The sequence below is a fragment of the Solanum stenotomum genome, chromosome 3, assembly GCF_019186545.1.
Source record: "Solanum stenotomum isolate F172 chromosome 3, ASM1918654v1, whole genome shotgun sequence".
Classification (NCBI taxonomy): Eukaryota; Viridiplantae; Streptophyta; class Magnoliopsida; order Solanales; family Solanaceae; genus Solanum; species Solanum stenotomum.
In genome coordinates this window covers 36,763,738-36,777,605 of record NC_064284.1, presented here as the reverse complement: position 1 = coordinate 36,777,605, position 13,868 = coordinate 36,763,738, and the positions used below count along the sequence as shown (strand labels likewise).

The 13,868-nt window shown below is 33.9% G+C and overlaps 1 protein-coding gene across 1 annotated transcript in view; it reads right to left on the bottom strand.

The window, feature by feature from the left end:
- LOC125858385 (1-acyl-sn-glycerol-3-phosphate acyltransferase 2) overlaps positions 1 to 12,221 on the bottom strand; it is a 19,052-nt gene extending 6,831 nt beyond the window's left edge. The window contains exons 1-8 of the mRNA XM_049538145.1: positions 11,860 to 12,221; positions 9,528 to 9,649; positions 9,057 to 9,179; positions 8,141 to 8,180; positions 7,962 to 8,035; positions 3,974 to 4,033; positions 3,485 to 3,562; positions 3,064 to 3,222 (exon numbers count right to left, since the gene is read on the bottom strand). Coding sequence (XP_049394102.1) covers positions 3,064 to 3,222; positions 3,485 to 3,562; positions 3,974 to 4,033; positions 7,962 to 8,035; positions 8,141 to 8,180; positions 9,057 to 9,179; positions 9,528 to 9,608 — 615 coding nt within the window. The 5' untranslated portion in view covers positions 9,609 to 9,649; positions 11,860 to 12,221. The remainder of the gene's footprint in view (positions 1 to 3,063; positions 3,223 to 3,484; positions 3,563 to 3,973; positions 4,034 to 7,961; positions 8,036 to 8,140; positions 8,181 to 9,056; positions 9,180 to 9,527; positions 9,650 to 11,859) is intronic.
- Positions 12,222 to 13,868: the final 1,647 nt, after the last annotated feature.

Below are 13,868 nucleotides of genomic sequence, written 5' to 3'. Positions count from 1 at the left end.
ATAATAATAATAATAATAATAATTTAATAATAATAATAATAATAAAAATAATAATAGTAATAGTAATAATAATAATAATAATAATAATAATAATAGTAATAGTAATAGTAATAATAATAATAATTATAATTATAATTATAATTATAATTATTATAATATAATAATAATAATAATTCAATATGGGCAATTTGGAAATTGTATAAAAGAATTAAGGGCAAAAAGGTAATATACTTGGTCAACATAAAAGGGCTTTTAAGTTAAAAAAAAAAAAGCTCCCCTCCCCTAGCTTTTAGCTTTTAGCTTTTGGCTTAAAATAAGTCACTTTGATAATTGTCAAACACTCTAATAAGTCAAAAACTGGCTTTTAAGCCAGTTTGACCAGCTTAAAAGCCCATCCAAACAGGTTCTTAGAGCTCAGCTAGATTATGTACTCTTGAATTCCAAGAGAGATGGACTCATCCCCAATGCGACTCACTACCTCGAGTTGGTCAGGTGATTGAATGGGTGATGTTTCGCCATCACCTTCTTGTTCTGACCCTTCCAACTCGGTATTAATAGTTGGATTGTCAAGTTGAACATCTAGGATCTCTTTCTCCACCTCAATTAGATCCATCACCGCTCTTGCAAATTTCTAATGGGAAATATTTGCTTGATTTCTATCTCCATAGTTCTTCCATTTGGGCTGTTATAATTATTTCCTAAACGCTGGAATTGTTTGGGCCTTCAGATTGGCCCAAACTATCTTTTAATTGACCCGCTATGGCCCACATAGGTCCTCTCCCCCATCATGTGCCCTCCACGTGCTTTTTTTAAATCATCTTTGTTTTTTCGCTCCCCCTNCCCCCCCCCCCCCCCAAGTTGAATCTTTCATCAAAATAGGTCTCTATCCTATATTGACCACTGGGCTAAAACTGACAGCTTCTAACTTCTCTTTCTATGCTCTAAAAGTGACTGGCGCCTCCACCCATATCGGGATAGTGAGGACGAACCCTTCAGCTATTACTTCTAACTCCGGCTGAACAAGTTTTCCGTCCCCTTTCACCTTGATTCTGGCCCAGTGCTAGTGCTTTTTCAGAGATGTCTCCTCCTCTATCTCAATTAGCCCCCGCACTAATCACCAAACTTTTTGAAGATGCTTTGCGACCACAGACACATTGGAAGCCCTAAGATTCTTACCCACACCCAATCTCTAGTGATATTTTTTGGCCAGCAGCCCGTGGTAGGGTTCCACTATTCGAGTGACAAATTCGTCTTTTTCCAACTCCAGGTTCCTAACATGACGTATTCTATTATTTTCTTTGATGGGAGCTCAAATAAAAACAGATTGCCGTTCATTGTGAAGACATTTACCTCCTATTGTCTTCCAGGAGTTACAGGCCCATCTCTTGACCTCATTCAGGATTGGGGTCTCCAATGTCATAATATTAAATCTACCCACAAGGCATCTATTCAGAAGATCCTTCTCTGAAGTGGATTTGTCTCCTGTGATTCTGATGTTGTTATTTTTTGCTTGTAGATGTGTCTTCCTCAAAGCCTCCGTTGTCTATTTATTGTTGTTGCATGCTTCTTTGAAAGATAGTGTTTGTTGGCTTGTAGGTGCTTCCTGCTACAAGTGTATGATCTCAGGCACATAGATTAATTTAGTAATTTTGTGGGCCAAGTGTCCCCACCCTCCTTTGTAATAACTCTCCGGTGTAATAATGATGATTTGTTCTGCCCCTATATAGCTATCAAACTGATGTATCTCCCACTTTCATTGAACTTGAGGGTGCAAAATAACTCTGAGAAGTATTCCTTTGTCTTCCATCTACTGACTTCTTTCGCCTATGTTTTTGATGCTTCAATAAAGACTGTCAACAACCATTTTAGAGTTTTATCAGTTCTCCTCATTAAATTCCTGCTACGCTCAGTCCATTCATACCACCATGTTTCTACTCCTGACTAGCATTTAGTGATCTCATAGGAATTGAATCTGGCATAGTAGTAAATGTTGTTTTTCCCATGATGCATTAACTCCGATCATTCTACCGAAGTTGGGCCCCCAATAAAGGAAAAAGTCTAAAAACTAACTAAAGGAGGTCTACGTAAAGATTTCCTCGATATTTGTGCTTGAGAGCATTTTTTTGGATTTTTTACTCCCCTAGATATCTTGCAAAACAATTCACAGAGTAGTCTGCTAATTTTGAGATCCAGGCAATTGACAAGATTATCTGATTTCCTAAAAAATCTTCTCTCTCTTTCAATTTGTTCTTACCATTTTCAAGATACGCAACTTTTCAAATTTCAAACTGCGATTTGATATGTAGAAGGTTTTTATACATTTAGAACACTGCAGAAGCAACTACACCCACCAGCTAATTCTTAGGCTAAGTTCCTCATGGCACACCTAGCTTCTTCTAACGGGGGAATGGGTTGTTTGACAGTATTCTTCTTGAATAAAGAATTTCTAAAGGTAATGATTAGTGAAGCAAAACACCACCAAGTGATTTCTCCCCTCCTGTTGAAGCCTTGGTGGATAGAGTTACCCAGTACATGTACTTTTGTGAAAAAATAAAAAGAGTTACCCGGTACCTATGCTAGTGTGGAAGATAGCAAGCACTTTGTAGATTGATCAAGGTGCACACAGGTTGACTTGAATACCATCATAATAAAAGAGTAAACAAAAAAAAAGATTATTGATCACCCAAATTAAACTACCCAGCAAAGCGGCGACTTGATTGTCCATACACTAATAACAGTATCACCCTGTCATTAAATCCAACCTCAAGCTACGCTATATCATTCAAATAGATGTGAAGAAGTAGGACATTTGATGAAATATCAAAATAACCAATTCCACAAAAAAAAAAGAAAAAAAAAAAGAGAGGAACATATTGGGGAAAAACTGGAGGATAGAATTAAATTTGAGTGTCCCAACAAAATAAATGTTTCGCAAGGTCCTTCGGTAGAGGCACTACAGAACGACAGATCTATCATCATAATGACAATTTAAGAGAAACATTCCACAAACTCTACTTCTAGAAATATGACCTACGAGAAGAAAGAAGGAAATAAGAAGCCCACCTTAGTGCGAGGAATCAATACATTCCTTGGAACAGGTAACCCAGCTGAAGCAGCATATTCTTGAGCTGCCAAAAGCTTTGCTTGTGTAAAGCGGGTGCCTTCAACAAAAAGTGCCAACCAGAACGGCAAAGGGTAATCGCTTAGCCGTTGAAGACCTGACTGCAGATTGGGTCACCCGTGTACAAAATGACTATTAGTTGGGTAATTTGGAATAATAAAAGCAGATAGTGAAACACACATCAATGAGCCAAAAGAAACAGAAAGTATATCCAAATATGAATTGCACATGAAATAATAGCAGTTAGAGAACAATATCTTCGATTTGATTGATTATAACCACGTCTTCTTTTAAGATTTAAGACACCCAAAGTTATTTAAATGCTCAATGAACAAGCCTTGGGATGATTTGGCTTAACTATACCTTCAATGTTCTTTCATCCTTGGCCCAGCTTCTTTCAAGGAAAAGATACTCAGAGAACCACATGGACCAACCAATTACCTGTAGAACACAAAATATTAGTGACCATACTATAGAAATCAACAAGGACATAAACTAAGAGCAGTGGGGGTGTATACAGTAAACATATACTCCCCTTGTCTCATTTTATAATAATGTTTGATTATGATTTTCTTCCTGTCAAGGATCATCTACCACTGTTTTCTTCAAATAAAATGAAGATAACAGCCTCTTCCTCTTGAGGTTAAACTAATACTACTGTGGAGAATAAACATCTAAGTTATCATTCATTTATCCATCTTTAACATTCAGATACACAAGTAACTAGGACATCATCTTGGAATTGAGAGCTTCTAATATGCTAAAAGCAATGAGCTACCAAGGATAAAAAAAAGCTGCAGTCTGAAAAAAAAAAAGATGCAATATCTTCATACATTTACTTTAAATACTTACTGGAAGGAGTTTTGATGACTTCTTCATTACAGCTAATGAGCTACCAAGGCAACCAGATCTCTGCGTTTTAAAAATACAAGAATCAATAAGCAGAAATCAATTGGAAAACAGCTATGAGTTATGATGTGAAAAGACCAAATAATCATCATGCATCATTGCATCTTCTAAAATGGACTTAATTCCGTAGAGCTTCGTGTAAAATTACTTGTTTACTGACGACTCAAAATTACATGCATAAATGCAAATAGGTTTACATCACATCACTTAGCTTAAGGATGTATCTGAGCTCATACATCCCGACTCTGTGAGGAACATGGTGCGGACTGTGAAAATAGAGGACAAAACACAAAGGAACTTGATTTGGTTGGCACATAGGGCTGGCAACTTCAGCTCATTTTAAGGAAATCAATCCATTTATCCCATATATAATTTGTTGGGTCCCTTGTATTTTAAGTGGGTAAATATGAGCTTAGCCTATTTTTAAAAACTCATAAAAATATGGAGAAAAAGGGTAAAATATGGATACCCATATCGACCCAATAACAGTATAACACATCCTTGGCCCTTAGCCTCTACTCAAAATCCCTAACAAATCCCTTCTTCCCATAAGATTCTGAACCTATGTTTTTCAATAGCATGATATCTGAGGCAGTGACTATTTAGTAATCTTTGTCATCACTCATGAGTAACTGTTTCATCTTTGTGTGTCTCAAAGCCAATTTTGTCAGGCGTTTTCTTCCTTGCCCTTTCCCTTTTTATGTTTTGAACGTTAATCTCAATTCTTAAGCAATTGTTGCTTGCATTAGTAAAGGATTAAATTCAAGATTTTGAATCATGTAACGACTTGTTTTGAAAAGTTGGCATTTTTGGATTTAATTAGAGTCTATTACGCATTGGATAAACAGATAGTAAATAGTAATGTAGAATCACTCCTTCATTATATAGGAGTACTAAATAGCTATGTTTCTCGGACTCTTAAGAAGTATTGATGGGTGTGTCGGATCCTTCAAAAGTAGTGCATTTTTGAAGGATCCGACACGGGTACAGCATCATTTCGGAGAGTCCACTCCAAGCAACATAGCTAAATAGTTTGTGGCATTAATATCAAGTTGATATGCATTTTTATTTTTGAAGAAAGAAAAAAGATTTAATTGAACTGCAAGAATGCAACAATAAAGACAACGTGACAGTCTTAGCTAACAAATAGCTAAATTTAAGTTTGGTGGAAATTGACATATAGAAGGTTTAAAGGTTTTTGGCTTTAGGATAAAGATTTAATTGAACTGCAAGAATGCAACAATAAAGACAACGTGACAGTCTTAGCTAACAAATAGCTAAATTTAAAGTTTGGTGGAAATTGACATATAGAAGGTTTAAAGTTTTTTGGCTATAGGCTATTAAAGTGGGTTAGAATCATTTTACCCAATCCATGTTTACAAATATTTATATGGGTGAAATGCAATACAATCCATTATAGCTCAATCCATTTCAATCTGCCCAAATCCGACCAATCCACCCATTTGCCACCACTAGTTGTAGAAAATTTGCAAGATAGTTCCTTATATAAGAGAGTTTAGACTACTTGATAGGGAGAGAGCTTATACATATGATATAAGAAAAGCGATTAAACAGTGAGTCAGTGACAATAACCTAAATATCGAGAATCCTAATCTATACTATAATATTAAAAGCATAAAGCTCCTTAAAAATATTAGTAATGTTGTTATATATATATATAACAGCATTAATAATATTATATTCTGAAAATGATTGCCTGATAGCTTTTTTTTGCAAATATTGACGAGTGGATTTTGCACAAGTTTATTTGTTACTTCATATGTTCCCAATCGTAAAGGTAAGCTATGATGAAAATGGTCAATAGAACTACGGTCTTATTTTTTTAAAAAAAAAGGGTATACCGACTTCATTAAGGCCTCATTTGTTTGCACTTAATGGAGGTCTAAATCTATCATTCAAATTCAGCCCATTAAGGGTGTTTAGTTTTAAGGCCTGAATCTTAATCATTCAAATTAAGTCCATTTGTTTCTATTTTTAAAAAGTCTCTTAATGGATCTGAAAAGATCTGAACAAATCAGATCGGTAGGAGAGTCTTAATACCATTCAAACTTATTTAATATGCTTTAAAATAATCATTCGTCACTTTTCTTTCTCTTTGCACAACTTTGTTTTCTCTTGCTACAAATTTTCTTCCTCTCTTTTCTCAATCAAACATCAATTTTTTCATCTTTGAACTAGTAAATTTTCATAATCTTTACAAGTATTTTTTTATATTAACAAATTTTTGGGGTATATTGATGTTTATCAAAAACACTTCACCTTTACCCTTTCATGATTTGTGTACAAAACTTTACGAAAGTTCTACTGCAACAAGAATTCATGGTTGGAGTCCAAGTTGTACTTATTCCCATGAAGTTAAGTGATAAAAATTATGGAGGTCCAATTTCGACTGAAATAAAAGTTTTGGGATGAATTGAAAAATCTCGAAGACGAGTACTCTTTTAGAGTTATTAATTAACAAAAATAGTGCACCTAGATTTGAAGGATGAAAGGAAAAATTAAATGGCCCTGGATGGGAAGAACCATTATACAGTACAACTATTAGTATATTTTGTGAAATTGATAGCTACCAAAAAAACATGGATGACGCTAGAGGTTCGCAAGTTAGAATATTGGATTAAGGTCATCGAAAAAAAATAGGAATTCTTTAATTTTTCTAATTAGCTTAGAATATTTGTAGGTCTTGATGATGTGAAACCTACTTTATTATTTGATTAGTTGGATAATTTATTTATTTTCTATGAAAAGATATTTATGTTGAATTCCTAAAAAAATCATGTTACAATATTTTTTATACTGATATGTTATTGTATTTGCATATATTTAATTTTTTAATCAAATACAAACATTTAGACTATTTTCTTTATCAAAAAGTTATTTTTTTTTACAAAAATTAAATTTTTATAATATTTTATTGATATAATGTTTAATTTCAAATGCACATTCAGATATTGAAAACAAACTCTCTTAATCATCCGTGTTCAAATCTAGAGACCACATCTTAATATTCAGATGTGTATTAAGATATAGACATTTAGATCTTAATGCACATCTGAATATTCAAATGTTTATTCAAATTCAAACGTCTTAATCTTAATTAAAACAAATGAGGGCCCAAATCTCCTTTATACTATATATTGCATTATTCTTGTAGATTTCAACCTTTTTCTTAAAAAGAACCAGTAATTTTGGTTATTCAACTTGGTCTAAGAATCTATTCTAGATTTCTGAAAGGTAATTTCGTGATCTATTGATTCTAGTTAGGTTCTTTATAGTTTTAAGGTTCTGCAAAAATAGTTGTATAAGATTTGTTTTTTATAGTGTGTTCATGATGTATTACTTGAGTCAATGCTAATTATTTGAGCCTGTAGTATGTCTTTAGTAAACTATGGTTCGCTTTTACCTCTTGAAAATAGAGTTCACATTAGAAAAAATAATCATTTAATTATTTTTTAATATTTAGAAATAATCATTTAATTATGAACCTAGTATTTAGGACTTTGACTTTTAGATCCCTTCGTAACTAGAATTCACTTTCCAATAAATGTAAGAAAATTTCGTCCACTCTTTTGGGCTATTTTTGTTGACAAAATTCACTTTTCACTCCATTAGGAATAATAAATTTCAGTCACTTTTAGTTCACGCTAGAAAAGTCTTGACCATTTTGTACTCCTTTTAGGTATATATGGGTTTTTGGTTGATAAAATTTTAACAGATTAATTTATGTCTATAAAGAAAAGCATAAAATACATTTTTTACTTATTGACATGATACACACATGCAAAGCATGTACACTAAACTAGTTATATCAAAATTAGCAAGAATATATTATGCTATTAGCTTGAACATATCAATGAATCTAGAACATTCTAAGATATACTAAATAACACTATCAACTTTCAACACAAACCTGAGCTAAGATCCAACCAACAAGCCAATCTATGTCACTTCTGTGATTTGCAATGACAAGAGCATGTTCTTTACCTAGAAAGATCAATGTTCACCAATCATAACAATCGTGTGAAACTGAGCTAACAAAAGATTACGATAAGATCTGCAACATAAAAATGGAAACAAAATTTAACTTACCCATTAGATTAAATGTCTCTGGGTCGGCGTACACTTTAATCTGCAACCACAAAACCTCATCAATGTAAAAAGAGATCTCACATGACATGCATTAAAAGAAAAAAACAATGGAAAAGAATGTCAAAAATAGTATCTCAATCATGTCTCTCTTGGCTCAAATGAAGCTGAATATTTACCAAGACACCAACTCCACATTTAAAAAAAATAATTAAGGATAAAATTGCAATCAATATACCGGACAATCGAAAAAATTGGAAAAACAGATGAGAACAAGCAAGAAGGAAACCTTGTTGCAATTGCAACAGTGAGACACGAATATTTCAAAAAAGTGTGAGTTTTAAAAAAAAAATGATAAAAACATTCAGATCAAATAGAAAACCATTCAAGCAAATTTTATATTGAAGGCTTTCTGAAACACTATGACACTGACACCAACTTAGCTTCCAATCCCAAAAGTCCAAACTTAATCTATTGGTCTCTCTAACTTTCATTAGGATAACAAAACTAAAGTGAAATCACTATAGGTCGTGTAGATAATAGAACTACAAATGAAATCAATGAGATGAGGCACACCAACCCATACAGTACTTTGTTAGAAAATAAGCCAAAAAGAGAGCATGCAACAGATGAAACTACAAGCATACCCATCAAAATATATAAAATGACTCAGTTCTTAGCTAATTTCTACCAGTGATTTTTAGGATCACGAAAATTCTATTTTGAAGCTATATAAGGAAATAACTCACAGTCCAAATATCCCAAGACCAAGTACCAGTAAATAATGTCATGAAATTTATACTGGAGCATGAATCAAACATTTAAACTAAACATCACCCCCTCATTAATAAATTTTAGGATCATCACAATTCTCATCAATTCATGCAAATTAACATAACATCCTAAGTGCAATAATTACCTTTACACCTGCCCACCAATCAACTATCCACACAAGTTCCAGCCATAAGAGCTCTGCAACGATTCTATTAATCCTCCTGTATGTGCTCTTCGAAATTGGTCGTACAAGGGCAAAGCAAGTAGCCTGTGTGTGATTCAACCATTAAAGCTTCATCAATTTCGTATTAGAATAAATCATAAAAAGCTATGTTGCTCGGACTCTTCAAAAATGCCAACGGGTGCGTGTCGGATTCGCCAAAAGTAGTGTATTTTTGGAGAATCCGAGACGGGTGCGGCATCAAAAGTGGAGAGTCCGCGCAACTAAGATAAAAAGGCAGCCAACAAACCAAGATCCCAGAAAAATAAAAAAGAGAAAACCCAGATGGCGATTCCAAATAGTAAAATAAATCCAGCATACTCAAAAATGGTGATTCCAAATCAAATTGAAAAAGAAAAAAATAAGAATACCAAAATCTTGGGAATCAAGAATTACCTGAATAAGATTGATAACAAGACCCGAAATGAAGAAGAGAACGCCCAACGGAACGATAACAGCTGCAGCTGCAATCGCCATAGACTAACACTCCCAAAAAAGCAACCCACAAGAAAAGTAATCTGTAGATGTAAAGAAAAAGATCGGGGAATTAATGGAAGGAAAACTGGAAGAGAGAGAGTGCTGATGAAAAGTTAAATTGGGCTCAATAAATAGTTGCACATCAAAATTGTCATCTTCACACAAACCCAATGTTTTGAATGGTGTTGATTTCACCTTTTGATAGAAAACCAACTTGAAATGCTCTAAGTATATAAACATTTAAGAAAAATACTTTCAAAGAGTCGCAACTTAAATTTTTAGAGAAATTAAGAAAAACTCAATTTTAAAAGCCTTAACAAATAAACCTTAAAGAAATAGAGAAAATGGGTAAGAAGGTTCTTATTACTACCTCAATAAGGTATTAGCATTTAAAGTAGCTGCTAAGATGTGGTTATCCGACGATTTAGATTATTTGGCTAACTAGGAAAAATAGATTAAGTAAAACGAAAGATAATTATTTTAAGACATTTGAAAAGAAACTAACTTAACACTTGGAAAAATTTGGAAAGACAAGTTCGATAAAAGGCAATTTATTTTAAGAAAACAAATCAATACAAAGAAACAAGTTCGTCTTTCGGGGAATTTGATTTAAGTTAATTAAAACCAAAGTTAGAGCAAATTACAATCAAAGAAATACAATAATAAGAGAAAGATAGATTTGGGCTCCTGCCCAAATTCAGAATATTGGGCTAACAGGCCCATTTTCATCCTGTCCTAATTCTAAATTCTTCAGTCATTTAAGACTGTTGCTACTGCTATTTGCGTTTTGGCCTGGCCCATTTACCACACCTGCTGAAATTCATGGGTTTAGCCCATTTTCATTGTGTATTCAATGTAACACTGTTTGTATACGTATGTATATCCGCTGTATATCAGCTTCCTTTTCAACTTCATGACAATCCAATTTTAATGAGGCTGACTCAAGATTAAAACAAGCAATTGGGCCTCCGTGGCCCATTTCAAAGATGCAAGGGAGTACAAGGAGAGTCCGGTGGACTCAAAGTTGCTCACATACATCATATAAAGATACCACATAAGACCAGTGCACATTTAAATGAAATCAGAAAGCTGGTAAATAATGTGCATGCTAAAGCTGGTAAATAATGTGCATGCTACTGTTAGAATCTTTAAAGGAAATGAAACATCATGAATAAATGAGAAAGCATGATGGAGATTTGATCATAGCATGGGATGAGCTAAATTTAAAGATTTGACACAGCCTATAAGACAGGAAGAATTCTGCTAACTAAATAGAGACAAAAACATAATCTCAAAAGCAATTTAAATTACTCAAGGATTAATAAAATAACCATTATCAAGATCAATCTATAGAAGACCACATCAAAACAGTGATGCATAACAATTAGTTAGAACAGAACTTAAAACAGAGGAATTAACGCAGCAAGGGTCAATTGGAGACGCGACAAAAAATTAATCACTATAGGAGAAGGAAGATCAAATATTTACATTGTAGCGTAAGGTTTACACCCCAAAATTGAAGAAACTATATCCTACAACTTGAATCTAAAGATAAGAAAACACACTGATCAAACTGAATCATGTAAGACATTAAGAAGTTATTTTTATGCACCTCTTTAAGATGCAACTAAAGGCTGCCTACTGCATCAACATTTAAGCCAACATGCTATAGGTCAAAGCAAGATAAATTAAAGCATTATCAGTAACAAACAGAGGGGGCTACACATTGAAAGTAATCAAACTTTTATCAAGGCACACTTCAATATTAAATGAAAATAGAATCACACAGAAATGTCCTAGGAAATATGAAGGGGCTGATCATGTAATGGATATACACATGGAGAGTTCTTTAGTCGTCTAGGAAAGGAGGAAAAATAAACACGGTTTTATCCAAATCATACTCAACTAGACAGTGAGACCAAATGAGTTTGCATTTGAAATGAACTACACAGCTTACACTACCAGATTTAACAACGAGAGGAACCACACATTAGAAGCTTACAATTTCAAAGGGATAAGGTAGTTCATGAGGGTCGAAAACACGAAATCTGTATAATAAAGGAAATCTAACAGCTAGGCCCCAAACATAAAAGTAAGCAAGTAAAAATTAAGAAATTCTTTCACACTAAACATCAAGCAAGACAAACGAAACTCCTAATCAATCTTAACACATGAAAACTAAAACACGATTAAGAACATCTAAACAGAAAATATAGAAATTAAATAGAGTAAAGCTACGAAAAGATTTTACCTTAATCTGAAAGAATGAAATTTCAGGTCTAAACCTTCGTTGAGAACAGTGTCCTCTCAACTTCGATTCGCAATGAAAACAGGAGAACGAGAGGGCTAATTATAGGGTTCGAAATTTTTGAGAAAATATACCCAAATCAATGTGGGATTCGTCAGATTTTTCGTACGAAATAGTACCAAGATCAAACAGATTTTTGAAAGGGATTTGAGAAATTGCAGGGCGTGGCTTGATTCCGGAACGGATACTCGTATAAGGCACGTGAACTGAACGAATGAGGGGGAAGACAGGTTGAGCGTCGTCGTTTGAAATGGATTCTGTTCTTGTTGGTGGAGTTTACGAGGAAGAAGAAGTTGAGAAAGGGGCGCATCTGGGGCCTTCCGTGCGTTCTTATGAGGGGAAAAAGAGAGGGGAGCTGAGGCGCGTGGCCGCGTGGGGTTGGGTGTGAATTAAGGTGTTCTTTGGTACAAAAAAATTAATAACCAATTAGTAATGCATGTTTTATTTTTTATCGAAGTATTTGGTTCATTACTTTCGATCTCATCTTGTATCTGGATTAAAATTGAGTGTGTCAATGAAACGGTCGGCCGGTGATTTATAAAAAAATATATTTTTCCAATTTTTTGGGTATTTTATAATGTACAATTAGAATTAGATTTTTTTTAAAATTATCTCAACCATACCAGTTTCTCTTCGATTTTGTTACAGTTCCATTTTCAGTTTTTTTTTACTTTTAAAGTATCACCTCAAATTACACCATTGTTAAAATATTTTTTTCGCAAGCGTGCTCTTGAATAAGCACTTCAATTCTTCAGAGAGAAATAAAGAATGTAAAATCTTGAAGCCATATTATTGTATCTTAAACTTTTAATAAGAGTGTTTGCATAGATTTGTCGTACTGTTCGATGTAGTATCTATTATAGTATATTTTAGTTTTATACCTAATTAATTAAGGCTAACTAAAAAGCAAAAGGTCATGTCCCGTCACTAAAGGCCTAGAGCCCAATTTATATTTATATTTACAAAAAGTTATAAAACATATTTATATATTAAATTTAACATATTTTTAATATAAAAAATACATAGACATACATATAAGGTTATTTGATTCGGTACGGAAATTTTTTAGTTTTTTTATAAATTAAAAAGACCATCGAGTTGTTAAGGACGGTTATACACTTAAATTGTCACGACCCAACCCATCGGGCCGTGCGGGCACCTACTCTAACACCTAAGTAGGAGAACCCTCGATTCCCAAATAGTTAAAGACATGCGAAAGATTAAGAAAACCTGAGATAAAATAACATTCATGAGATTTTTATAAAATAAGAATTTTCAACAATTCAAGTTAAGACTTGTAAAGTAATTAACACCTCCAGGGATCTAGTCTAAACAGGTACAAGAGCTTCTAAGATTTACAAGGCATGTAACATAATAACAAATGACGCAGCTCCCACCACATGGAAGGAAAAATAGGAGTTGTTGGAGATTGTCTTCTTCTTCACCTATGAAATATCACTGACCCTACAACCAGACTATGTCAAAAAGACATAGCTAAAGTAGTATCAATACAAACTACACGTACTGGTAGGCATCATCGGTCATACCCACCGCATAATATAAGGAAATCGACTAGTAGGAAACATGCTATCAAATTGTACACCCTTCAACCCTCATCCTCCTACCCTTACCATTTTCGAACACCTTAAATCGCACTAGTATACTTGTCTCTAACACCTTACTCACTCCGCTCCTGATCATGACTTAGACACTCTATCTCATAGAGGAGACCCCAAATACAATCACTACCAATTTGGTCAACTCCTCATGACATACCCTTATTTGTTCCACATCACCGCTCAACCCTTGACCCCATAGTACATGTTATCAAGGCTCGCTAACCATTTCAATACGAATCTCTTTCCTAGGTACGACCTAACTACCTAACATTTACGACACAAACACCTCCCCACTGCTCCACTTTTAAGAACACAGAGATCCTTTCTAAAGTA